Source organism: Lagenorhynchus albirostris, chromosome 14, assembly GCF_949774975.1.
Source record: "Lagenorhynchus albirostris chromosome 14, mLagAlb1.1, whole genome shotgun sequence".
NCBI lineage: Eukaryota > Metazoa > Chordata > Mammalia > Artiodactyla > Delphinidae > Lagenorhynchus > Lagenorhynchus albirostris.
The window spans coordinates 83,255,627-83,280,570 of NC_083108.1; the positions used below are offsets into that span (position 1 = coordinate 83,255,627).

Here is a 24,944-nt window from a genome sequence, read left to right on the forward strand (position 1 = left end):
AACACATGAACGAGCCTGCGGCCTCTGGCTCTTGCCCTCCGGCGCTGCTTTAACCCCTTCGCTCTCCAGGTGAGGTCGGGGAGCCCTGGCCCAACGCGCCTGCGCAGCCCCACCGGGTCGGCGGGCTCAGGCTCTAGTCCCGGCGGCGGCAGCACTCCTTTGCGAGGCGCGGCTCCCGCGGAGGGTTACATTCGGGGCGGGGCCGCACAGCCGAACGGCGGGACCTTCGGGGGCGGGGCTTGCTGAGAGCCCAGTTAGGGCTGCATCTCCTCTAAAAGTTGATCCACGTCGGGCGCTCCGCTCAGCCCCGTGTCCCGCGGCCCGGTCCCCATCCCCGCGCAGCCCCGGCCTTTCCGCCGGTCGTCCCCGTCGCAGCCATGTCCAAGGAGCCGCGGGGTGGGCGGGAGGAGATCCTGGAGTGCCAGGTGATGTGGGAGCCTGACAGCAAGAAGAACACGCAGATGGACCGCTTCCGGGCGGTCGTGGGCGCTGCCTACGGCCTGGCGCTGGGTGAGTGCGGGGCGCGCGTCCTGGGGGCTCCCCGGCCACCTCCCGGGGCCAGGAGCTTCCAGAAATCGGGCGCCCCCCTTGGGGGTCCGAGGGACCACCTGACAGAGGGACCCTCCTCCTGGGGTCCCGGGCTCCCCCTTTTCCAGGGCGTTGGTGTCAGGGTCCTTTCTAGTTGTTGGAATGGTCTCCTGATTTCCAGTCTCCCTCCTCTGGGGGTTGGACGAGCCGCTGGACTGGGGGCCCCTCCCCAGGGGTGGGACATCTTCTGACTGTGCGGTTTTGCCCCCTTATCTGTGCGGGTTGTCACCTCCTCTGCTTTCAGGGAGCCGGTCCCCTCTTCACTGCAGCATCCGTCTCCCTGAGAGTGTTCCCCATCTGGTCTTGGAACCCCTGTGGACTGAGAGAGGTCCCTTGCTAGGCGTTCCTACCTGTGAGGTGTGCTCCCTGGGGTCCTGCCGTCGAGCCTTGGGGGCTTCCTCCCCGACCCAGGGCCTTTCTGGCTTTTAGCTCTTCCCTTCTGTTGGTGGGGAGTCACTTGTCAGCCAACAGTACCTCGTGCTGCCCCCTCATCCCCTCCCCAGGCTGACCCTGCTAGAGGCCAGCATGGATTCTGGGCACTGGGGAGAAGGGTGGTCAGGTAGGAGTCTGCCTCTGGGATTGGGGCCGAACTCCGTCCCCTCACGTGTTTACACTCCCAGCCCCGAACCGGACCTAGTCAAGGGCCCCCCTTCCAGCTGCCGCCCTGGCCTCGGGAGCCACCTGGCTGGGTGTGGACCTGGGCGAGGAGGCCCTTTTCCGGATGAGACGCTTTCCCCCCCGCATCCACCTGGCTGGTCTACCTATATCTTCTTCACCCTCCCCGCCTCAGGGGTTTGCAACTCATTATGGCCCTTTCTCTCCTCTTCGGGCCCCTCCGCTGGCTGCAGGGACCCCTGTGTTTCTGTTGGTGGTATCACAGTTCTCAGGGAGCCTCACAGAAATGGAGGCGTGGGCCGTCTGACTTCTTACCTCGTCCCCTTTCCAGCCCAGCGCCAGCATCTCCCCTGGGGCCCTCGTTTCCTCTGCCCTGAGCTGGCTGGTTTCCCTGCTTCCTGCTTTTCCTCCCTCTGCCCTCACTGAGCAGCCTTGATGCACAGGCCCGACTCTGTCACGCCTGGGCTCCAGGGCTCACAGCGGCTCCTTGTTGACTGAGGATTTGCAAACCCTGCCGCCTGGCGGCTTCCAAGTCCTCCACAGCACGGTGGGTGTCGTAGCCTCCACGGAGCCCCTTCCTTTGGCTAGCCCAGCTGCACCCCTCTCCCGCCCTCCTGCCCCCTGGACGGTGAACCCCTGTAGACAGGTGTGGCTTATTACTCGCCGGGCCTTCTTTCAGGTAGTAGTTGGTAATGTGTGTTGGATTGGGGGATAGACTGTTTTTTTTTTGTTTTTTTTTTGCCGCGCCGCACGGCTTGTGGCATCTTAGTTCCCCGACCAGGGATTGAACCCAGGCCCTCGGCAGTGAGAGCACGGAGTCCTAACCACTGGGCCACCAGGGAATTCCCTGGGGGACAGACTTGATTCCTAAGAAGAGCCAGGAGTGGAACTGCATTCTTCTGTGTTACCGTGCCGTGGTTCCGTCTCTCTTTCCTCTGCCAGCTGTTCCGCCTGCTGCTTTACAGAATGATTTCACAGAAGGGCAGTCCTGTGAGGTGCGTGAGACTGAGCTGTAATCTGACTGCCGGGATTTTGAAGTGGCTCCACCACTTACTAGCTGTGTGATCAGAAGGAAGTCACCCGATCTCCCGAGCCTTGGTTTCCTCACCTGTAAAATGGGCATAATGAGAGGACCCGTATCGCTGGGTGACAGATGATCGGGCGGAGTGCCCGCCCGCACCTGGCCTCTGGGGTTTGCTGAGTAGACACTGGCAGAGGCACCAGTAGCTCCCCGTCTGCCTGCCCAGCTCCTCTCTGCCCTTCAAGGCTGGGACTGGTGGCCTGCGGGCCGTGTCGGGCCTGCAGACTTAGTTCGGGCGGCTCACACACCGAAAGACCGCATAGGAAAAGTAAGATTTGCAGCTTCTTTTGAAAACCCAAAGGCCCGTGCTGCTGGGTCTGTGTGCTCACGTGAGGGCATCAGCTGAGCTGAGTGGGGCTCCTCTCTTGGTCTGGGGGTGACTTAGACCTTGGTGTTTTTCTTTCCTCCTCTCCCACGCCTGGTGGTTAACCCACCCTGCTTCTCTCCTTTCCGTGGGCCTGGCCCCGGACGTTTTGGTCTTTGCTTTAAGAGCCAACTCAAATGCTGCCTTCTGTCTGATTATTCTCTCTGACCGTTTTCTCCTCTCCTCTGCTCTCCGAGTGCATGGAATTCGGACGTTCAGCCTGTCTTGCCTGTTCATTTATTTGTGAGCTTTTTTTTTTTTTTTTTTGGCTGCGCAGCATGTGGGATCTTAGTTCCCTGACCGGGGATCGAGCCTGTGCCCCCTGCAGTGGAAGCGTGGAGTCTTAACCACTGGACCGCCAGGGAAGTCCTCAAGTGTCTTTATACCACAAACTGCAACTCGCCTCTGCATGCCAGCATCTGGGACAGAGCTGGCCAACAAACAGAAGGCTTGGTCTCTGTTCTCCAGCAGCAGTTCTCCAGCTCAGGTGTACTTGTGGGGAGAAGCCTCGTGCAAAGGTAGCAGCGCTGAGCAGCGGGAGTAGGGGTGCGTGCTGTCCGCCTTCTGAGCTCCGGGTCTATCAGGATGCTGTTGAAGAGGGCTGGCAGGATCTTGAGCTGAGACTTGAAGGTGTAGGCTGGTCAGAATTCTCACAGATGGAGAGGAAGGAGCAGGTGAAGTGGCAAGCGAGGCTTACAAACGCGGATGCCTGCGGGGACCAGGCAGGTGACGGGGTATTAATAACAGCTAATGTTTAGTGAGCGCTTCCTGCACGCCAGGCCCCATTCGGGAACTTTACACGGATTAACTCACTCAATCCTCAGTAACCTGGCCAAGTAGCTGCAGCTTTGATCTCGTTTCCCAGCTGAGAAAGTGGAAGCTCAGAGTCTTGGTTGAGATCTCGCAGCTGTGAGCCGTGGAGCTGGGCTCGGTGCTCGTCACCGCCGGGTTAGGTTGCCTCTCGCGTGGGTGTGAAGGGCCAGGTGGGGCAGCTGTTAGCTGCTTCAGCTGACTGTCACCGTGTGCAGTGACAGGGCACCAGCTATCTATTGCTGCGTTGCAAACCACCCCAAGACTTAGTGACATAAAACGACGGTAAATGTTTAGTATTTCTCAGTTTCCGCCGGCCAGGCTTCTGGGAGTGGCTTAGCTGGTGGTTCTGGCTCTGGGGCTCCCATGGCTGCATCCACCCGTGGGCTGGGGCTGGAGGCCCACTTCCCAGGGGCCGGCTCACGTGGCAGTGAGTCAGTGCTGGTCGTGGGCGGGAGGCCTCCGTCTCACGCCGCCTAGGACTGCTTGAGTGTCCTCACAACATGGCCACTGGCTTCCTGCAGAGCAGGTGATCAAGGCGGAAGCTGCGGTGTCCTTAGGACTTTGTGACCCGGCCGGGCTCAGCGGGGGGAGGGGACGACACAGGGATGTAAATACCAGGAGGTGACACTCGTTGGCCGGCTTCCATGGCCAGATGTCCTGCCCTCTCAGGAGAAGCCAGAAATCCTGCACTTTATTTGGAAACCGAATTTAACGTCAGCCCATTCATTTCCTGAGCTTCGCGCAGACTGAACTAAACGCGCCGGTGGTCCGTCCCCCAGGCTTCCAGATCGCAGCCTCTGCGCTGGGCGGGGGACGGCGGGGGACACGTGTGGGCAGAAGCCCCGGGAGCCCCTGCTCGACTGGAGAATCGTGTCGATCCCTTGGCTGCGTCGTGGACGGTGGGAAAGTTTCCGCTCAAAGCCCACCCACTCCTCCGCCGTCCACGGGGGTCCTCGCGGTGCTGAGATGCTGCTGCGACTGCTCGCTCCCCGGGTTGGCAGGCTGGTTACATCCTCCGCCCTCGCGGATGCTGTGGTGGCGCCCTTGGTGATGATGGGCTTTCCAGGTCTTCAGGGGAGGCCCTGCGCCATCTCTCGTGTCAGCCCGGAGGAGTTTTTGGTGCTGGAGCTCTTTGCAATTTGTGAGGACCAAGATGACTTAAAAAGCACTTACATAGATTGCCTGAGGCCTCACAGCTAATACATGGCCAAGCCAGGATTTGAACCCAGGCCTTCTGGGTCCAGAGTCCATGGTTTTTAGGCATGGTGGTTAAGGTATAAAATCACCGCCTCGTGACTTTTATTCATTTGGGGAGTAGCGGTGGTGGGTTTGCTTTAACAGAAACTAAGATGCCCTGCGCTCCCAAGACCCTCTCTCATCAGGTGCCTTCGAACCCCTCAGACACACACAACTCCTCAGGTGTATCCATCTTATCACTGAACCAAGACTTTCCTCCTAAGATTTGTTGGAGTCATGTGCCTTTTTTTTCTTTCTTTTTGGTTTCAGAAAATTATGATGACTTATATCATTGGTCAGTTGAGTCATATTCGGACTTCTGGGCAGAGTTCTGGAAATTCAGTGGAATTGTCTTCTCACGCACGTATGATGAGGTAAGAAGAGATTGTGCTTACACGTTATCTTTTCGTGGTTCTGATCCAAAATGAAGTGTTAATTTTGAGGAAGACTAAATCATATCTTCTTTTAAATCCCCACATCAGCGGGAAAAAATCATTGCCCTAGAGAGTTGGCAGGAAATTGTGTTGGGGTCACGGACCTCATGGGGACTCTGCAGGCTCCGGGCCCCCCGATGTGTGTGGACCCAGGCCTTGTCCTGGGAATCTGAGTGATCCAATGAGTAGGGTATCGCTGTATTTTTATTTTATTAAAATTTTTCAGAATTGCGGTAAAATACACATAATACAAAATTTACCATTTTATCCATTTTAAAGTGTACAGTTCAGTGATGTTCCATACACTCACATTTTAAAAATTTATTTGTTTTATTTATTTATTTTTGGCCGCACTGTGCGGCCTGCGGGATCTTAGTTCCCCAGCCAGGGATGGAACCTGGGCCCCCCGCCGTGGATGTGTGGAGTCTCAACCACTGGACCACCAGGGAAGTCCTCATACTGTAGTGGTTTTTCCTTTATAAAATTTATTTATTTATTTATTTTTGGCTGCGTTGGGTCTTCATTGCTGCGCGTGGGCTTTCTCTAGTTGCAGCGAGTGGGAACTACTCTTTGTTGCGGTGCGCGGGCTTCTCATGGCTTCTCTTGTTGCAGAGCACGGGCTCTAGGCATGTGGGCTTCAGTAGTTGTGGCACGTGAGCTCAGTAGTTGTGGCTCACGTGCTCTAGAGCTCAGGCTCAGTAGTTGTGGTGCACAGGCTTAGTTGCTCTGCGGCATGTGGGATCTTCCCGGACCAGGGCTCGAACCCGTGTCCTCTGCATTGGCAGGCGGATTCTCAACCACTGCACCACCAGGGAAGCCCCCTGTAATTGCTTTTTAAACTATTAGTAGTTTTGTTATTTACCTGGATTTTAGAGATTTTTATTTATTCCCTCAATAAATATCTGGGGAATAAGAAGTCTGTTGTATGTTTGGTTTGATTATGGGGTGAGCCATTCTGAAAGGTTCACCTGAAGAAGAAACCAAGGTTCCAGCCCTGATGGAGGAGGCACGGATCCAACTTCCTAAAAACTGTGGCGGGGTGTCCGGTGGGCCGTGCCCTTTGATCTCCTGGTTTCCATGCTCTGGTCAGCCCTGGAACGTGTGGTAGCTGCCGTGTCTGTCTGTCTGTCCTTTTGTCATCAGCATCACTCATAAAGTAGGTGCTTAATAATTAACAGACTAAACTAGTGGGGCGGAGTTTTCCCTTGGCATTAATTTTTTTTAACTTTAGTGAGGAATAATTGGTACATCTAATTTGTTTTTTTTATTTGGTTGCGCTGGGTCTTAGTAACGGCAGGTGTGCTCCTTAGTTGCAGCATGCGAACTCTTAGTTGCGGCATGCGTGTGGGATCCAGTTCCCTGAGATTGAACCCGGGGCCCCCGCCTAGGGAGCACGGAGTCTTAACCACTGCACCACCAGGGAGGTCCTGATACATATAATTGTATCTATTTCAAGGGTACACGTGAATGATTTGATATACATATGCCTTGCAGAATGAGTACCAAGTTAACTGACACATCTGTCACCTCACACAGTTACCTTTTTCTTTTTTTTTTTTTTTGTGGTGAGAATGCTTGAGATCTACTCTCAACAAGTGTCAGGTACACAATACCGCATTCATTTCTGTTTTCAGTTTCAAGCCTTTGGGCCAGGTCAGCGTTCAGTCTGTACAGCGATCTAGTGATGCCTTGGGCCGGCGAGTTAGCTGGCCTCCTGTGATGCGGAATCCCTTCTCTGCATCTGATGTTGCTCTCACACACGTGTGTGTCTTGGTTTGCTGTTGTCCTCTGTAGGTCGTGGACACGTCCAAAGGGATTGCGGACGTCCCCGAGTGGTTCAAAGGCAGTCGCCTCAACTACGCGGAAAACCTCCTGCAACACAGGGAAAATGACGGAGTGGCCCTTTACGTGGCACGTGAGTCCCGACAGCTACTCGGATTTTCCTCTCTTAGTGTGACGGGGCCACGTGTTCCGAGAGGCTCTGAAGCACTCAGAACCTGCAGTATATGATTCCAAACAATAGCTTGGCACTTTTTTTTTTTTTTGTGGTGAAAAACACAAAATACTAACTTTACCATCTTAACCACTTTTAAATGTACAATTCAGTGGTGTTAAGTATGTTCACATTGTTGTGCAGTAGCCCTGGAACTTTTTCACTGAAGCTCTGTACCCACTAAACACTGATTTCCCCATCTCCTCCCCCAGCCCTTGGAAAATTATATTAAAAAAATCACAACCAAATCAAAGGATTCTGGGCATGCGTCTCAAGGATGCCCTTTCCCAAGCCTTTCTTTTCTGGAACGTCGGGTAAACCTGCATCTGGTTTGCATCCCGTGCACCTGTGTAGCGTCTCCTGGGCGCGTATCTCTAACCTGTGTTTGAACAGGTGTGAGTTTTCACCCGTGTCTGTGACTCAGAACCTCTCTTTTTAGGATGGTCCGAGGATGACCTGTCCTTTTTCTCTTCCCAGGGGAAGGCAGGGAGGAGATCGTGAAGGTGAGTTTTGAAGAGCTGCGGCGACAGGTGGCTTTGTACGCCGCGGCGATGAGGCAGATGGGCGTGAGGAGAGGAGACCGGGTCGTCGGTGGGTACTTCTGGTGCCTGTCACAGTGGGGGCAGGGGAGTGGCTTGGAAGGAATGAGGTGGCGTCGGGTCAGGTTGCACGCACACGGCTTCGCGTGTGTACACGTGCGGCACAAACCAGACGAAGAGGGACGATCGTTGCAAGTGCGGCCCAGCCAGAGTGAGCTGGGCTGTGAGGGTCCCCGCCTCCCGGCCTCCATGTGGGCACGTCCTCCTGAGCCAGTGCTCACAGACGTCTACATTATTATTAATAATAATTTTTTTAATGAATTAGTTATTATTTTTTTTTAATGAAGTGTGGTCCTTAAACTAAACACAAACCAGAAAGTTCATCAGGTCCTTGATGACAAAGCCAGGACCCCTTCCAGGGTCGGGAGAAGCTGCTGCGTTTTCTGGGTCTGCCCGCCTCCAACTCGATGCTTTCCTGAGGAATTCCTGAGGGCTGGTTTCCATTCTGTGATTTTCGCCATCTGTGCTGACATGATTGTAGATTGATTCCTAACCCCCAAAACCCAGCAGAGGGAGTTTTATCAGTGGAGAGACTCACTAGACTGATTTCCTCTGACCCATAGACGCCAGGGCAGGTGCCACCAGCCTGCTTGTTTCCCAGATGAAAAACTGAGGCCCAGAAGAGAAAAGTAAACTAATCATTTTTTTTTTTTAAACTTGGAAAGAACTTTATTAAAAAAAACGGGTGTTGATTTAAACAGTATAGACAATTTCAGTTCATAAGGTCGTTAACTGAAGGTATGTGGATATACTCAGCCTCTGGAGATAATAAATAGTTACTTTTTCTTGGCCGAGCCACTTGTGGGATCTCAGTTCCCCGACCAGGGATTGAACTTGGGCCCTCGGCAGTGAAAGCGCAGAGTCCTAACCACTCGACTGCCAGGAAGTTCCCTGAGAGTTAGTGAGGCATGAAATTTGATAGCGGGACACTTCATCGCACGTCTGTTGGATGATGGGTTGTAATTATTTGGGGCCGCGATACGGCAGCGTGCGCCTGGGCCCGAGTGTCCTGGTGCCCGGCTGGTGGCCCTAGGCCACACTGTTCCTTGGGACCCCCACCTGGGCCTCCTCACTCAGTGCGGCTTCTTCCACTTAGTTCTTCCTGGTGAGAACTTGTTTAGCAGCATCCACTCTCTGGAGTCAGGAGACCTTCCCTCGGTGCCTGGCGCTGCCTGTGGGCCTGTGGGTTTGGGTGACTTTCTCCTCCCTGGACCTCGAGCTTCTGCATCTTTAAACAGGGCAGCAGAGAGGCTGAGGGGCTTGTTATGCAGAGTCTCCCGTGGGCAGAGAAGTTAGGTGGGCTTTCTCGGCCCCGCCCATCCACACACACCCCGGGAGGGGCTGGTGACAATGACGGAGGTGTCCAGAGGCGGTTCCCAGTCTGGGTCCGGCTGGAGTTCTGTGTGCTTTTTGCTGCAGTGCTGGGGTCAGAGTTTAAATTGCTCCTTCCGGGATCAGGCATCAGATCTAATTCTTAAACCAAAGAAGAGGGCTTCTCTGTCCTCTGGCTGCACGACTTCACTCGTGGCATCAACCCCAGTGGCATCGATGGTGTCCGTCCCCTGCTTGGAGGCTTGCTGACCCCCGCTGCCTCCAGGGTGGGGATGAGAACCTGCAGTTGGGTCGGCGGCCCCGCGCGCTCGCTTCCTTCCTGCCTCTGCACTCCCCTCCCGGCCCCTGTCCTCCTAAGAGGGTCCGGCAGAGCCTTTGTTGGGAAGCCGGCCTCCGCCCCGCCTGCCCCCAGCTCTGTCCCCAGATGGCCTCACTCAGGGAAGCCCCCTGGTTGCCCCTGAGCCAGGCCCTCCTGTTGGACCCTCTGTCGGCATCTCGTTTTCATTCTTCAAAGGATGCGTCATTGGTAGTTACCTGTTTGGTTTTGTGATTATTTGAGCATCAGTCTCCTTTGTTTGGCTCTAAAACCCATGAGGCCTGGGGGTCTGGCTGCTGGGCTGCCCTCCCCACCTCCGGGGGCCATGGGACCAGGGCTGCAGGCCGGGCCGTCAGCAGGAGAAGCCACCGGCATGTTGGCGTGACCGTGCCTCTCCCGTGGGACTCACTGCAAGTGGGCGCTCGGCGTGTGTTTGCAGAGGGCAGCCTTACCCTGTGTAAACCATGTGAAGGGGCCAGACCCCGAGTGTCCTTCTCAGATGATGGAGCTGGGCATGGAGCCACCGCTCACTGTGTTACTTGACTGGAGAGGAATGAATAGTAAAGGATGGGTAGGGGATGTGCCGCATGATCGCCTGTCTCGGCCCTGGATGGAATGTTCTACAGATCCAAGGGTTCACCCTGGTTCATTGAGGTCTCTGCTCAGAAGCTGTCCGTGCTGTCCTGTGGAAAAATCCATCACCACTCTCTCTGCACCCCGCTTTATTTTCCTTTGTCGCCTGCTGCCTCCTTGAAAGCACAGGATTATGCGTGTGTGTGTGCGTGTGTGTGTGCACGTCTGTCTGTCCTCCAGTACCAGAGGATGGGGCTTTGTCTTCTGTTCACTGCTGCATCTCAGTCTGTGGGTACCTGGCGCATAGTAGGTGTATAACGGGTGTTTATTGGATGAATGCATGAGAGTGCTGGGTCAGAGCAGGCATTTTTGTGGTTGAAACCTCAATATCTTGGGTTCTTCGTGGTCCAATTTAATTTGTCTAGAAAAGGAATTCAAAAGGTTCTACCTTCCAGTAATTTTTCTTCCCTCCAATTTTCATTTTTAAAAATCTCCCTTTGAAGCAAACGTTTCCTGAGAAGGAGAAACGGAGAACAGGACATCCTGGGGCTGCCGCTCGGCCGTGCTTACGTGGGGGACGCCTGCTCCGTTGCCCTTCACTCCTCAGAATCAGGCTGGTGCTTGGTGACACCCCCTTCTTGAGTGCCACATCTTGGATTCTAATTTGACCTGATCACAGTTACTAGGACAGGGGACTGTGTTTCCCAGAAGAGAGCGCTAGGGAAGAGTGCAGAGGGGGATTGAACGGGGAGGCGCTTGGAGGCCTTCAGAGATGCGGTTGCAACTGCTCGCTGCTCACGGCGCTGTTCCTCGTCTGCGAAGCGGGCATCTCCTGGCTGCGTGTCAGTCCCCACAGCCAGCAGGTCACCCAGCCTCCCTGGGTGGTGAGTCCCGCCCTGCCTGGGGCGGTGGCACCGTGGAGACACCGCAGTGCGCTCACAGCCAGGTCTCTTCTCGGCAGCCGGCGTCCGTCAGCGGGCCTGCTGTGTGCCAGGGCTGGGCGGGGCCCGGGCCGTGGGAGCGATGCGTGGCCCTGCCCCGCGGGACACCCAGCAGGGAAGATGCCGTGAACCCAAAGAAACGAAGTCCCCACCGCTGTGGCCGAGTAGGCCGTCCAGAGCCGTGGGAGGAGGGGCAGCGGGAGAGCTGTTCAGGGCACCGCGGGGTGCTGGAGCCCAGAGGGCTTTCGTGTCGCCCAGGGAGGGAGCCGTGCTCAGGGCAGGCCCTGGACCTGCTCCCTGGTGCCTTGTGCACAAATCCTTTTCCCTCTGGAGCATTTAGGACGGTCTGTGTAACCGATCGCAGTCTTTTCGTCCATAAAGAGTCTCTGCCTGTATTATCATAAAAGCCCAGAGGACTTCCCTGGGGGTCCAGTGGTGAAGGCTCCACGCTTCCACTGCAGGGGGCCTGGGTTCGATCCCTGGTCGCAGGCCAAGTGGTGCGGCCAAAAAACCAAACCAAACCAAACTCAGCTTCCTACTAGATGGAAGGCTGAGTCCCTTGCAGGACTGTATATGTCTTGACTGGTCTGCTCAGTCTTCATTCCCCTGCAGCCTCTCCTTCCCTCCCTCCATCCAAGCATCCTCCCACCAGCCGGCCAGTAGACCAATATCTGCGGACCTTGATCTGCAGGGCATACCAAATGGCATTTGGTAAAGCAGGGAGCGAGACAGGCAACGCCCCTGCCCTCACGAGAGAACCAGATATGAAGTTGCCAGTTATGATTATACTTAGGTGATTATTATGCTAGATCTGGTGAGGGAGAAATACGGTGTGCTTTTTGGGTGACTGGCATGGGGACCTGTGTTCTTGGGGTGGCCTTGGAGAAGGCTTCCCTGAGGGAGTTCCATTTGCCTTTGGAGCTGAAGGATGAGTAGGGGGTGCTGGTGTGGGTGGAAGTGTCCAGGCAACGCAGGCAGCTTGTGCAAAGGCCCTGAGGCAGGGGGAGCTTAGAACTGAAGGGAGGCTGTTGTGACCGAGCCCACGGTGGGAGGTGGAACGGAGCGAGAAGAGGCCAGGATCGTGTAGGGATCCCTGATCAGAATGCGTCGGAGGGGGTGATGACAGGAAGCGGTCAGGCTGGCGGCAGTGATCGGGTCATCCGAGCAGATGTCAAGGTGGTTGGGTTGGGCCTCGCCCTGCTCTGTGAGCCGCTCACAGCCAGCCCTTCTCCCCACTCCCACCATGACTCCGGGAGGTGCTTCTGGAAGTCCGCGGCATCCTCACACCCTGAGCCAAGCTTTCTCCCTGTGTCCCCCCCACAGGTTATTTACCCAACAGTGCACACGCCGTGGAAGCCATGCTGGCGGCCACGAGCATTGGCGCCATCTGGAGCTCCACGTCCCCAGACTTCGGCGTGAACGTGAGTCGGGGTCCCCTCAAGTGCCCTGGGTGTGCGGCCCCCGCAGGGGAACATTCCGTGTGATTTCCCCATGACATCTTGGGTCGGGGTGTGGGCAGCTGCGGGGCAGGACCAGCCAGGCTGGGAGGAAACGGTGTCACGATGGCCTCCCGTCTCCCCGGCTGGTGACTCGCAATCAGCAGGAGAGAAGGAGCCAGAAGTAGTGGGATCTCTCTCTAAGTGTAAAAGTGAACGATCCTGGCTTCCTTTCCAATGTTCCCCACACCCAGCCGTGTGCGTTGTGCGTTAGTGTGTGTTACGTGCGACAGGCGGTGTTGCGAGTATCCAGCAGGAGACGCCGGTCCCGGCTCTTGTGACTTCACGACCACGTGAGGTTTTCCGATGTCCGTCGTCTGCAGGTTTGCTCGTGGAAGGTTTGCTTACGGAGAGTTTGCTCCGTAATTGCCGTTTCTGATCCCTTCCTTTGGGGCTGAGCTTTGTGCTCTGTGCGGGAGGGCGGCGGGCCTCTTTGTCCCCGTAAGCCCCAGGGGCACCAGGGACCAGGGTGCACCAGCTGCGGCGTGGCCCAGGCAAGGCAGAAAGCACGCACTGAGCCCCACCGTGGGGAAGGAAGAAGCAGCAGAGCAGGACTTACTGGGGCCCCCACTTCCTGATCAGCGACCTTTCCTGGTTGCAGAACCTCGGGGATGAGGGACCCTCAGGAGCCACGAGGCCGGGCCTGTTAGAGGACATGCCGGGCATCCACGTCCCCGACCGTTCTTCCTCTGCTCTGGGCACTGGTCAGTGCAGCCCAGGGTCTAAGGGCTGGCCTGGCTTTGCTGGCCGTGCATCCCTGGGTGACTTACTTATCCTCACGTGCGAAGCAGGGGCATCAGGAAGAGAGAGTCTCATGATACGAGCGTAGACTGCGTGGGCCTGTGATTGACGCGGGAGGATTGGTACACTTAGGATACAGGTGCAGGGACGGCGCTGTTCCGGCTCCGTGCTCTGCGGTCCATGTGCCTTGTCCACAGGCTGGGCATTTTGGGTGTGAGCTTGATACTCAACCTCTGCCTTGAGGCTTGCTCTTCTGGAAAAGGTTTTCAAGGTATTTCTTTGCTTTTTTAAAATATTTATTTATTTATTTGGCTGCACCGGGTCTTAGTTGTGGCACGCGGGATCTTCGTTGCGGCACGCGGGATCTTTTTAGTTGCGGCAGGCGGGATCTAGTTCCCTGACCAGTGATCAAACCTGGGCCCCCTGCATTGGGAACGCGAAGTCTTAACTGCTGGACCACCAGGGAGGTCTCTCAAGGTATCTCTCATCTCCTCCCACACCGTGCGGAGGAGGGACAGACGTGCTTCTGCAACACAGAGGCCTGGAGCAGTGAGGCGATTGGCTGAGGCCGGCCCTGGCCCCATGGGTTGAGGACTGGGCCCTGCTGAGTTCGGGGAGGGGGTGGTCACCCCAGACCTCACTGCTGGTGGCCGTGGTTGTGCCTCCTGGGGCTTTGCTGGGCCTCTCCCAGATCGCCTCCACCCCTGACCACCCAGGGCAGGCAGGACTGACCTGAGCCTGGAGCTCCAGGGGGCCTCTTGGTCCCCAAGGCCCTCTGTGAGGCCGTGTGAGCTGCTTGGGACCAGGCCATCCTCGGGGGGGGGGGGCGGGTCCTGGAGGGTTGGGACCCCGTCCCTGGGCGCTGTTGTCCTTGGATCCCTCAGCAGGCCTTGAGCTGCGCTGCCGGGAGGCGGTGAAGGAGCCTTGGGGCTGGAGAAGGCATGTGGCGTGGAGGTTACCAGCAGGCAGGCTCTCGCCTGGGTTTGAATCCGCCTCTGCCGCTTCCTGTCTCTGTGTCCTCGGGGACACACCGTAGGAGGGCTTGTGAGGGCAACACCATCGACACCCATCTGGGGTTGGGCAGCGCTCAGACCTACCCCCCAAGCTCGGTGAACGTCAGCTGCTCCTAATGAGGAGGGAGTGGGTGTTTTTGAGTGAATTGGAACTTGGAAGCAGTTGTGATGTTGGAGAAGCATTGTGCAGCATGGGGGCGTGGGCGTGGCTTCTAGGGCCCGAACGAAGCCCCTGCCTGCGTGCTTCACAGAGAGCAGAGCTCCTGGGTTGGCCTCGGGTGGTGGGTCTGAGCCACCTGGTGCAGGGCGGGAGGCTTAGGGGACGGGCTGGGGCCCAGCCGCCTCCTGCTTGCCTGTAGCATCAGCAGCTGGCCTTGACCCTGCGCCCATCCTTGTGGGTCTGTCTTATGCAAAATGTCACCACCGCAGGCCACTCTGGCTGACTCTGGCCCCAGGTCCTGTTGTGCAGAGGATGCGGCCAGTGGTGGCCCTGGAGCGGCATCCCTGGCGTTCCTTCCCTGGTTTGAGGCTGGTTCGGGTTTTCCGGGGTGGCGGCTCTCGTTGGAAGCGCACACGCACTAGATGGCAGCCTGGCTCCGCCCTGGCCACGGCCTTCAGCACAGTTGCTTGCGGGAGATCTTTGAGGGCGTGATGGCCTGGGCCTCAGGAGAGCCCTCTATTCAGTCAGAAAGTGACAGGGCCAAACGCCGTTCTACTAAGATGCTTCGCTCTGCCCTGAGTTCTGGGAAGCGGTCCTCGTTTCGCCGGGACCCTGGTGTAGAGCCAGAGGCAGGTAGCCGTGTGCGCGATCCTTTGGAGTGATTGTTGAGCAGTGAATGACGGTTAGCGCATCAGCCTGGTGACTTGAGGGCCCCCGGCTGCTGGTACCACCTGCCAGCTCCCAGGGCTGAGCCCTCCTGGCCGGGAAGCCCTGGTCCGGGTCACGAGGCACGGCGCTTGCTCACGTGCATCCCTGGAGATGCAGCCGTGCCCTTGGCTGCTGGAGGATTTTGCCTTTTGGATGAACAATGACGACTCTTTCCTTCCACTCTAGGGCGTTCTGGACCGGTTTTCTCAGATTCAGCCAAAGCTCATCTTCTCCGTGGAGGCCGTCGTGTACAATGGCAAGGAGCACGACCACGTGGACAAGCTGCAGCAGGTCGTTAGAGGTGCGTGGGCTGGCGTGGGGGGCAGGGGGCAGCGGCGAGAGCCCCCCCAGGGGTCCCAAGAGCCCTGCAAAAATGGAGTAGTCTCAGTCCTAGGTCGTGTTACGTTTCAGCAAAAAAGAAAAAGATTAGCGGCTGGTATGTTGTGTCCTGTAAGCTTGTGTTTTCTCCTCCCCGCCGCTTTCAGGACTAGCAGACCTGAAAAAAGTGGTGGTGATTCCTTACGTTTCCTCCAGAGAGAAGATAGACATTTCCAAGATTCCAAATAGGTAAGCCAGCCGCATGCTGATCCCTGGTTGCATGTGAAACCCACTCAGAGTCCCAGCCGGGCTGCAGGTTCTGTGCATCTTTGCACTTGGGGTTGGAGTGTTTCAGAGGTGCAAGATGTCTTGGTTAAAAATCGTCATTCTGTAGATGGGGACCCGAGGGCCCCAGGGGGAATCCCTTGGGGCCACGTGGTAACTTAGTGGCAGAACAGAGACTGTCCCAGGCATCCTAACTCTTCCTGTCTCGTGTCCCTTGGAAGTGGTGGGCTTGGATGGGGCCAGGCTGGCTCCCCGGATTGGCCACAGCAGTTCTGAACAGTGACTCATGTGTATCCACAGGTGCGTATGTGTGTGGATGTGCGTATGTGCACACACACACGTACACCTCTGTGTACGTGGTTCATACGTATGTGTATTTGTATGCATGTATGTATACACACGCAGCCACACAAAGGTATACACATACGTAATATGTGGGGTTTTTCTTTGATTTTACAACCTATTTTTTGTTGCCATTGCTCATGGCATCTTCCTTTGCTTTTCTGACGTTTATAAGCCGGTAGACCACAGGCCTTGACGTGGAACAGAATGGTGAGCACCTTAATTCTGAACAGAAGTTAAGAAAATGGATCATGATTCGGTCCAAGTTGAGATTCTTCCCAAAGTTCTTGTTATACACCTTTCATCTCTCTGTAAGCCATCATAGAGGAACGAGTTCTGAGGTCGGGCGTGTTTACCTGCGCAGGTAAACCCGTCCATTTAGCCTTGCGTCTGGGCTGCAGGCAGGAGTCTCTGAGTGGCCCCAGGCCCCATGAGAAGCGGCGGCAGAGCCGCAGGTGGGGATCCTGGGTGTGCCGTGGTGGGGAGGGAGGCGGCGAGGAGGCCTTGCTACTCAGGCAGACGGGGTGGACGCGTGGCTGAGCGGCGCTGTGCAGGCGCCCTCTGGGGGGCACTGAGGGGGCTAAAGCTCATGTGCTGTCCCCCACGTTTACAGTCGAGCTGGGGGGACAAGACACGCCTGCAGGAAGGGGGAGCTGTGACCGCTCGGCCCAGTAGACACAGCCATGCTCACTGAGTTGGGGACAGGAAGTGCCCAGGAGGTGAGAGAGGGGCGTGGTTGCTTCTCTGTGGGGCCTGGGGGAGGTGACACCCGAGGGACCTTGAGAGGTGAGCAGGGTCTGGGGACAGCTGCAGTACCAGGGCTCCAGAGGCTGAAGGGAGCTGCAGCAAAGTGACTGTCCCTCTAAGGCCATGGTCTCGAGCCACACTGCTCGGGGTCAGATCTCAGCTGTGTGGCTCTGGGCCAGTGCTCAACCTCTCTGCCCCTTGTTTTCCCCATCTGTAGAACGGGGACACCAGTGCGTTCCCCGCAGGCCCAGCAGTGTGCATGGAGTTAGCTCTCAGTAACGTCGTCTGTCGTTATGGGCAGATGACAGCTGCAGGCCCGAGTGCGCTGTGTCCTCTGGAGCATCCGGGCCAGGGTGTGCAGGTCCTTACCGGCAGGTCCGGGGGCGTGGCCTGTCCCCTAGACTGTGGGAACCCTGCCGACCTTGATAAGTTACACCCCTGCCGTGAATGTAGCTCCCCTGGTTTTATTGATGGGGCCGTACGCACAAAGGCCAGGAGGAAAACAGGACGGTTTGCTGGCCCCGCGGTGGCCCGGCTTTTATTTTTCTGAATGTGTTTATTGGTGATTGATAGAAAGCGAGAGCATCCAGAAGTAACGTTAACCACTTCGTTTAGCTTCAGGCAGTGCGGAAAGCTCTGCAGCCCCGGTCCCCCCCTCCCGGGGAAGCAGGCCCCCAGTGCTCTCCAGCTTTTGATTCCTGGGTGCCGCAGATAAACCGAGAGCGCCTCTGCGCGTCTGTGGGGGGACTGCCCTTTGGGTTTTTCCTTTCTAGAAAAAGCAACAAAAGTAATTGCTGTTTACTGTGATTTATACACCGATGGAAAGAAAACGTTTTTCTCTGTGTGGCGCATTCGTCTCGATTGGGCCCTTTGTGTAAATGGGACTCGGATGGGAGGTGGAGGCGGACTGGGGCTTCATTGGCTGGAAGGCTCCACAGTGAATAATCTTCCTGACGCCCTGGAGAGGAAGGGTCTGCTTGTTTACCGCTCAGAATTATTTGGGGTGCCCATTTCAAATGGCCGCACCTCCCCCAGGAGACATCCTCATCTTTTCTTTTGTTTAAAGATTTATTTTTATGTGTTTATTTATTTATTTTGGCTGCGCTGCGTCTTAGATGCAGCGTGTGGGATCTTCGTTGAGGCATTTGGGGTCTTTCAGTTGCGGCATGCATGCGGGATCTAGTTCCCCGACCAGGGATCGAACGCAGGCCCCCTGCATTGGGAGTGCGGAGTCTTACCCACTGGACCACCAGGGAAGTCCCACATCCTCATCTTTAAGGGGGCCTTTCCATGCAAGACAGCACACTTCTTCACTTTCGTGTGCATCCGTTTGTATTTCAGAGTAATTCTCCTTGGCAGTTGGCTGCAGGCCGCGTTTAACTGACTTCTCCCCCTTCCTTGAAAGAAAGTTCCATTTGACAAAGCAGTAGTTTCGATTTTTCCCCTTTCTTCTCCCTTCTAAACCAGTGGAGGAACAGGGCCGGGGTTTTGGAATCCATGTTTCCGCCGATCTCAAAATAGAGAAACCACCTCTCTCCCAAGGTGGCTTTGTGGCTTCCGCTACCCTGTTTCTGCTCAGAAAACAGCCCCTTCGGCGGTTCTTGGTGACGTGCAGTGCGCTTTACGGCAGCTCTGGGGGCAGGGCAGGGCAGGCTGTTCGGGCTGGAGCCGGTAGCTGGGCTGAATTGTGTTTGTTCCTGGACAGATACTTGCATCTGGCCATCGTAAACCTCAGGATACAGGGAAGCAGTGAGAACAGTTGCCCCGCAGGTTGGCACCGCTTTCTGGCTGTGCCCTTCAGGTGTCAGAAGAGCTTACAACCCGGAACCGCCTCCCCCGCTTCTCCTGGGGGGAAAGGGAAGGACTCAGACACCCTGGGCTCTAGCTTGCCTTTGGGGAACCTGGGGAAACCAGGCATCTGCTAATCAGACGGTTAGTAGCGAACAGGAGGTGCGCCTGGGCTCCAGGGACTTGAGCATCACTTCAGAGCCGCTCCGCGGAGTTTGCATACAAGCAGCCAACGTGTTAAATGCAAGGGGTCCTTCTCCACAGCGTTTATTAAAGCGCTTAGATTCTCTGGAGAGACAGCCCTTGGCCCCATCAGCGGTGCTAATAAAGCAACCGGAAATTTTCGGGACTTCCCTGGTGGTCCGGTGGCTAAGACTCCGAGCTCCTAATGCAGGGGGCCCGGGTTCGATTCCTGGTCGGGAACTAGATCCCGCATGCCTGCCGCGACTAAGACCCAGAGCAGCCAAAATAAATAAGTAAATATTAAGAAAAAAAAAGCAACTGGAAATTTTCACTCAGTTACTTTTTATTCAATTAGCATGAATCCTTGAGCCCCGACTTCTCCCTTCTCTCTTGGGGAGCTTCCAGACAAGGCAGGTCCCTGGAATCTAGGTCGTCACCCAGGTAGACGTGGCGGGGGGGTGAACGGGCGAACTCGACAGATTTCTGCACCCCCGCCCTGCCAGGCGTTCTAGAACCTTCACCGTTTGTGTCCTACGCCTTTTTGCCCACAGCGTGTTCCTGGAGGACTTCCTGGCCACTGGGCAAGGTGCGCAAGCCCCTCAGCTGGAGTTCGAGCAGCTGCCCTTCAGCCACCCGCTCTTCATCATGTTTTCGTCGGGCACGACCGGAGCGCCCAAGTGCATGGTGCACTCGGCCGGGGTAGGTCTGCACCCCGTCCCTGCCTGGGGGCTTCCTGCTGGCTAGGGCGGCACCCCGTCCCCGCTCTCCAGGTGGGGTGCTGCGCCGAGATCCGACCTCGAGCCAGGCGGTGGGGGGCTGCTGCCCCAGCTGCCGTGGCCCCGTCGCCACGGGGTCCCGGGACTCCACAGCGCCACCAGGGCAAGGCCTGCGCTGGGCGAGCCGGTGACAGTCATGCTATACGTCATGACCCCTTAGGGTATTGTGAGTCCAACAGGTGGGCCCTGCCCGCATTTTATTGTATTTATTTATTTTTAAATTAATTTTTCTTGGAGTAGAATTGCTTTACAATGTTGTGTTAGTTTCTGCTGTACAGCAAAGTAAATCAGTTATACATATATCCCCTCTCTTTTGGATTTCCTTCCCATTTAGGTCACCACAGTGCACTGAGTAGAGTTCCCTGTGCTCTACAGTAGGTTCTCATCAGTGACCTATTTTATACATAGTATCAATAGTGTATGTGTGTCAGTTCCAATCTCCCAATTCCTCCCCCCCCCGCCCCCTTTTCCCCCTTGGTGTCCATACGTTTGTTCTCTGTGTCTGTGTCTCTATTTCTGCTTTGCGAACAAGATCATCTGTACCATTTTTCTAGATTCCACATTTGTGCGTTAATATACGATGTTTGTTTTTCTCTTTGTGCCTCACTTCACTCTGTATAACAGTCTCTAGGTCCATCCACGTCTCTACAAATGACCTGATTTCGTTCCTTTTTATGGCCTAGTAATATTCCATGGTATACATGTACCATTTCTTCTTTATCCATTCCTCTGTCGATGGACACTTAGGTTGCTTCCATGTCCGGGCTATTGTAAATAGTGCTGCAGTGAACATTGGGGTGCATGTGTCTTTTTGAATTATGGCTTTCGCTGGGTATATGCCCAGTAGTGGGATTGCTGGGTCGTATGGTAGTTCTATTTTTAGTTTTTTAAGGAACCTCCACACTGTTCTCCATAGTGGCTGTATCAATTTACATTCCCACCAACAGTGCAAGAGGGTTCCCTTTTCTCCACACCCTCTCCAGCATTTATTGTTTGTAGATTGTGGTGATCGCCATTATGACCATGTGAGCTGATACCTCATTGTAGTTTTGATTTGCTTTTCTCTAATTAGTGATGGTGAACATCTTTTCATGTGTTTTTTGGCCATCTGCCGGCATTTTAAACAGAAGGAAACAGGTTAGGTGAGAAGAGAAGATATCAGCTCATCAAGGGTCCTAAGAGGTGTTGGTGTGTTTTCTCAAAGCTGTCATGTAAGCGTGGGTACGGACGGTGCACGTGCCAGGCAGCGTCGCCAAACTTCTGTCTGACCGTGGGCTGGGGTCAAAAAGTTTGAAAGCCGCCGGGTTATGTTATAAAGTGCGGTTAACCGAGGGAGGACTTACCGTGCTGTGTGAGTCAGCTTGGGCTGCCGTAGCAAAATAGCACGGGCTGAGGCGGGTCTTAAACAGCGAAGGTTTACTTCCTTGCGGCTCTGGAGGCTGGGTGTCCAAGACCGGGGTGTGGGCAGGGTTGGTTCCCTCTGAGCCTCTGTCGTCGGCTCGCAGGGGGCTGCCTTCTCGCTCTGTCCTCACGTGCTCTTTCCTCTCTGCACGCACATTCCCGGCGTCTCTTTGGGGTCTAATTTTCCTCTCTTCGTAAGGACATCCATCGCGGTGGACGAGCGCCCACCCTATCGGCCTCGTTTTAACCTCCTCCCCTCTAGGAGGCCCGAGGATTATCTGAGTGGAGAAACCTCACGTTGTCTAAGAGCCTTCTAGCCATCGCTTGGTCAGATGGCGGTATTTGAACATGAAATACAGAATTTCTCTTATTCCAGCTCATTCAGCTTTTTACAGCTGTTCTCTGCTAGAACATCTAGAAGCTGTTTGAACCCCTGCCGTAGAATCACTCTAACGTCTTCATACAGCTCTTTACACCGTGTTCTCATGAGAACGTGGAAAGAGGTTAACACAACTTTGTCATCACCTGGATTTGCATCCAAGGAAGATCCGATGGCAGGTTAGGAATGATAACCGCCAGGTACACACGCGCCTGTTCACAGACAGTGGGTGACTTCTCAGTGTTCACAGACAGTGGGTGACTTCTCAGGAACCACGGAGTGGGAGGGAGGGGACATCGGGGGCCAAAGCCTTGATTTCTGGAAGAGTGGCCTCTTTGTAGGAGCGAGTGCTTGTTGCTTACCAGCCTGTTTTATCACACTGAGTCGGGCGTGTTCAGAGCCTAAGGTGTAGCTGCTGGCATCGCGTTTTGCCTGGAGGGGGACCCCTGGTGTGCCTGGTCGGAGGCCCGATATCCGGCCACAGAGATGAGTGTTTTTAGAAACCTGGCAGGCGAGGGCGTTGCGGGGGGTGTGTGTGGGAAAACAGCACATTTTAGGAAAACCTGCCGTGCCCGACTGTACTTTTATTTTCAGTGCTCTTTGCCTAGCGAATGTCCCTTTTTTGGGAGTGGAACATAAAAATGTATTAGATGAAATGTAGTTTGCTCATAAAATCATTGTGCTTGGTATATTCAGAATATGGAAAAGTCAGGAAAAATTATATTAATTCTGGCTTCGCTGGGCTCTTGCATCTCCAGAGAAGTGACTAAGCACCTTGCCTGTTTTCAAGCGTTATCTCGAGCGGAAACTTGGAAACAGCGCGGTGGGACCGCCGACAGTGCCCCTGGGGCTGGCAGCAGGGTCAGGGTTGGGCTGGGACGTTGTGATCCCCGTTTGCTGTTTTGTGCTTTCTAAGCCCACAAAAGAGCCCAGAAAACGGCTTCCCTCTGCCTTCTTTTAAATTACTCTTCTTGCTTGAGATTCAGAAACCACGCTGCTGATACTTCCTGACGCTCAGGGAGAGCATTCAGACTTGCCATAAATATTTAGAAATTAAGGGCCGAGCTGTTGACGCGACTCGTTAAGGTTCACACAGAGAGAAGCAAAGGAGGGTTTTGTGCTGTCGAGAGAGTGAGGTTGCTGAGCCGGTGAGCACGTGGTGGGTTATGAATAGGCCGGGCTCATAGAGGCAGACCGTACGGGCGAAGATGCCCTTTAAAGGCAATCTAAGTGAAAAGGGAAGTCGAGGGGGATCTGCCACGGGTTCCTGTAATCCAGGAGCTCCCAGTCCTTTCTGTGGATTTGCCACGTGAACACTTAGCCTTCATCGAAAGGGTTCCTGAAATGTTTGTTGTCCCCACGTGGTCGCCCGCCTCCTCTGAGTGAGAGCAGCGTGTGTTGAGGGACTTTCTGAGGAAGCCTGTGACTGTCCTGGGTGGGCGCGGGTGTGCTGTCCCTGACCCTGCAGCGCACGCACGGTGAAGCCACCGGGCTCTTGGCTCCCGCGTGCAGACCCAGGGTGGCCTCGGGGAGCCCTCAGAACGGGCTCTCCCTCCCAGCAGCCTTTCTACCGCTGTCTCTCCGAGCCCTGTGTGGTCCGTCCCCAGGGCAGGCGTCCCCGCTGCGGGCCTGGTGACGGGGTGCCGTCCGGGACAGACTTGGGAATAGGGGCGCTGGCTCTGGAGTCAGGGAATTTGCTAGGTAGGATTGTTTCTGTTGAGCTTTGAAAGGGATCATCTCCTCTTACTGGCTTGTGTTTTTTTTTTTTGTGGGATGCGGGCCTCTCACCATCGTGGCCTCTCCCGTTGTGGAGCACAGGCTCCAGACGCGCAGGCTCAGCGGCCATGGCTCACGGGCCCAGCCGCTCCGCGGCACGTGGGATCTTCCTGGACCGGGGCACGAACCCGTGTCCCCTGCATCAGCAGGCGGACTCTCACCACTGCGCCACCAGGGAAGCCCTGGCTTGTTTTTTATTTCCCTTGGGTACAATGAGGGTCATCAAGGCTGGTTTTAATACGTGGGTCCCGATAGTCCCTAAACAACCAGGGCCACCGTTGCCGTCAGCTGGCGGCTCCCGTCTGTGGCCAGACTGAGCGCAGTGGTTGGCCTTTCCAGGGGCTTCAGAGGGGCCGCGTCCCTGCTCTAGCCTTAGGATCTTGTGTGAGATCCATTGAAAGGATGGGAAAACCGAGAGATGAAACAGCTGGTTCAGGGTCCCCTTGCTCTGCTCTCTGCATTGTGCTTGGGGCTGGGAAGCTTCCTGTCCTCCCTGTGAGTCACAGGCGACACAGAGTCATTTGGAACAAGTGGGGTCTGGGCAGTGGAATACTATACAGCTGTACGAAAAACCATGAGGGAAACTCCCTGTGTTGATAAATGGAAAAAGCAAACTGCAGGACAGTGCGTCCAAATAAAAAACCAGCATAAATAAATACATGCAGATAGGCAAGAAACGTACCTGGAAATGTATGCGGGAAACATACGGTTACTGGTTGCAGGAGGGGACGGGGGCTTGTCATGGTGTATGCTTTCGAGTTTCGGTCCAAGCGAATATACTGCCCAGTGAACATTAAAATAAAAAGTAATAGATCACATGTCGGGGTTGGGAGAGAGGGGTCTGACTGGGCGTTTGCGCTGAAAGCAGGGTCTTGAGCTACCCCTCGGCCAAGGAGTCCCTGAGCTCTGATCCGAGGCTCTTGGAGCTGCAGACCCAGCAGCGGCTGTGCACCCCGGGGACAGTCCTGCTCAGGCATCCAGTCTTCCCCGTCCACCACGAGGGAGCAAGGCTGGCCTGTAGTGCCTTGGTCTGGGGGGGGCAGGTGTCCCTGCACCCAGCCTTTTACCTTCATCTTCGTGACTCTCCGCTCCGTGATCTTCACTTCTCTCTGCCTGAGGTTGGTGGGTCCCCTGTGCTTCTGATCACCTGGCGCCCAGAGCCTGCAGGCCGGCAGGGTCGGGTCAGGGTTTCTTCTCGTGTCCCCAGCGAGTCTTAGGGGTCAGGTGGCAGAGGGACGGGAGCATTGCTCGTCATGGTGAGGGTGCTCAGAGCTCTGCCTCTTCCTTGACCTCTCCTGCCCCAAGGCCGAGCGTCTGGGCTGCGCGCGCCTCTGTGCCCTCGGAGGAAGCAGCCTGGTTCACGCGGAATTCCCCCGCTTCTCCCCAGGGGACCCTCATCCAGCACCTGAAGGAGCACATTCTTCACGGCAACATGACCAGCAGTGACATCATCCTGTATTACACCACGGTGAGTGCGGGTGCTGTGCTGAGACGGGTGCCCTCCCCCTCCTCCGCGCCCCTCCCAGGACGGGCTTTGGTTCATTCAGGTAGGGAGGACTTTATCTTTACTCTTCTTTTTGCCTCTCCACCTTTGCACATGTCAGGAGCCAGAAGCGCAGCTCGAGCCGCAGGCAGCGTGCGCGAGACCCCGGGCCGCGTGCGTCAGACCCCGGGCCGCGTGCGAGCAGCCCCTCCTGCGGGATCCTTCGCTCTTGCTCTCTTTCTCTCCCTCCTGGCGACTGCCCACTTGAATCTCGGGACCAAGGTCGAGCACCAGCCTGGCCCGTCCCCCTGTGTTGACCTCGGTTGCCACTGGGAGCCCTGGAGCTCTGGGGAAATCTAGAGAAACCGAGGAGACTGTTAATTCAGTCTCTTGAGCCTGTGGAGGTGGGGATGAGTGTCACGTGACGAAATCTGTGGCTCAACCTGGGGGACAGGAACTTACC

At 55.8% G+C, this 24,944-nt stretch overlaps 1 protein-coding gene across 6 annotated transcripts in view; it reads left to right on the forward strand.

The window, feature by feature from the left end:
• The first annotated feature begins 241 nt into the window (after positions 1-241).
• AACS (acetoacetyl-CoA synthetase) overlaps positions 242-24,944 on the forward strand; it is a 46,102-nt gene continuing 21,399 nt past the window's right edge. The window contains exons 1-9 of one of the 6 annotated variants that reach the window (XM_060121476.1): positions 242-510; positions 4,968-5,071; positions 6,926-7,046; positions 7,602-7,715; positions 12,209-12,306; positions 15,190-15,304; positions 15,489-15,570; positions 19,218-19,365; positions 24,386-24,466. In XM_060121476.1, coding sequence (XP_059977459.1) covers positions 378-510; positions 4,968-5,071; positions 6,926-7,046; positions 7,602-7,715; positions 12,209-12,306; positions 15,190-15,304; positions 15,489-15,570; positions 19,218-19,365; positions 24,386-24,466 — 996 coding nt within the window. In that variant the 5' untranslated portion in view covers positions 242-377. Of the gene's footprint in view, positions 511-4,967; positions 5,072-6,925; positions 7,047-7,601; positions 7,716-7,744; positions 8,353-8,393; positions 11,679-12,208; positions 12,307-15,189; positions 15,305-15,488; positions 15,571-19,217; positions 19,366-24,385; positions 24,467-24,944 lie in introns of those variants that run through there. The other 5 variants (XR_009534811.1, XM_060121473.1, XM_060121471.1 and 2 more) reach the window with 5 other exon arrangements.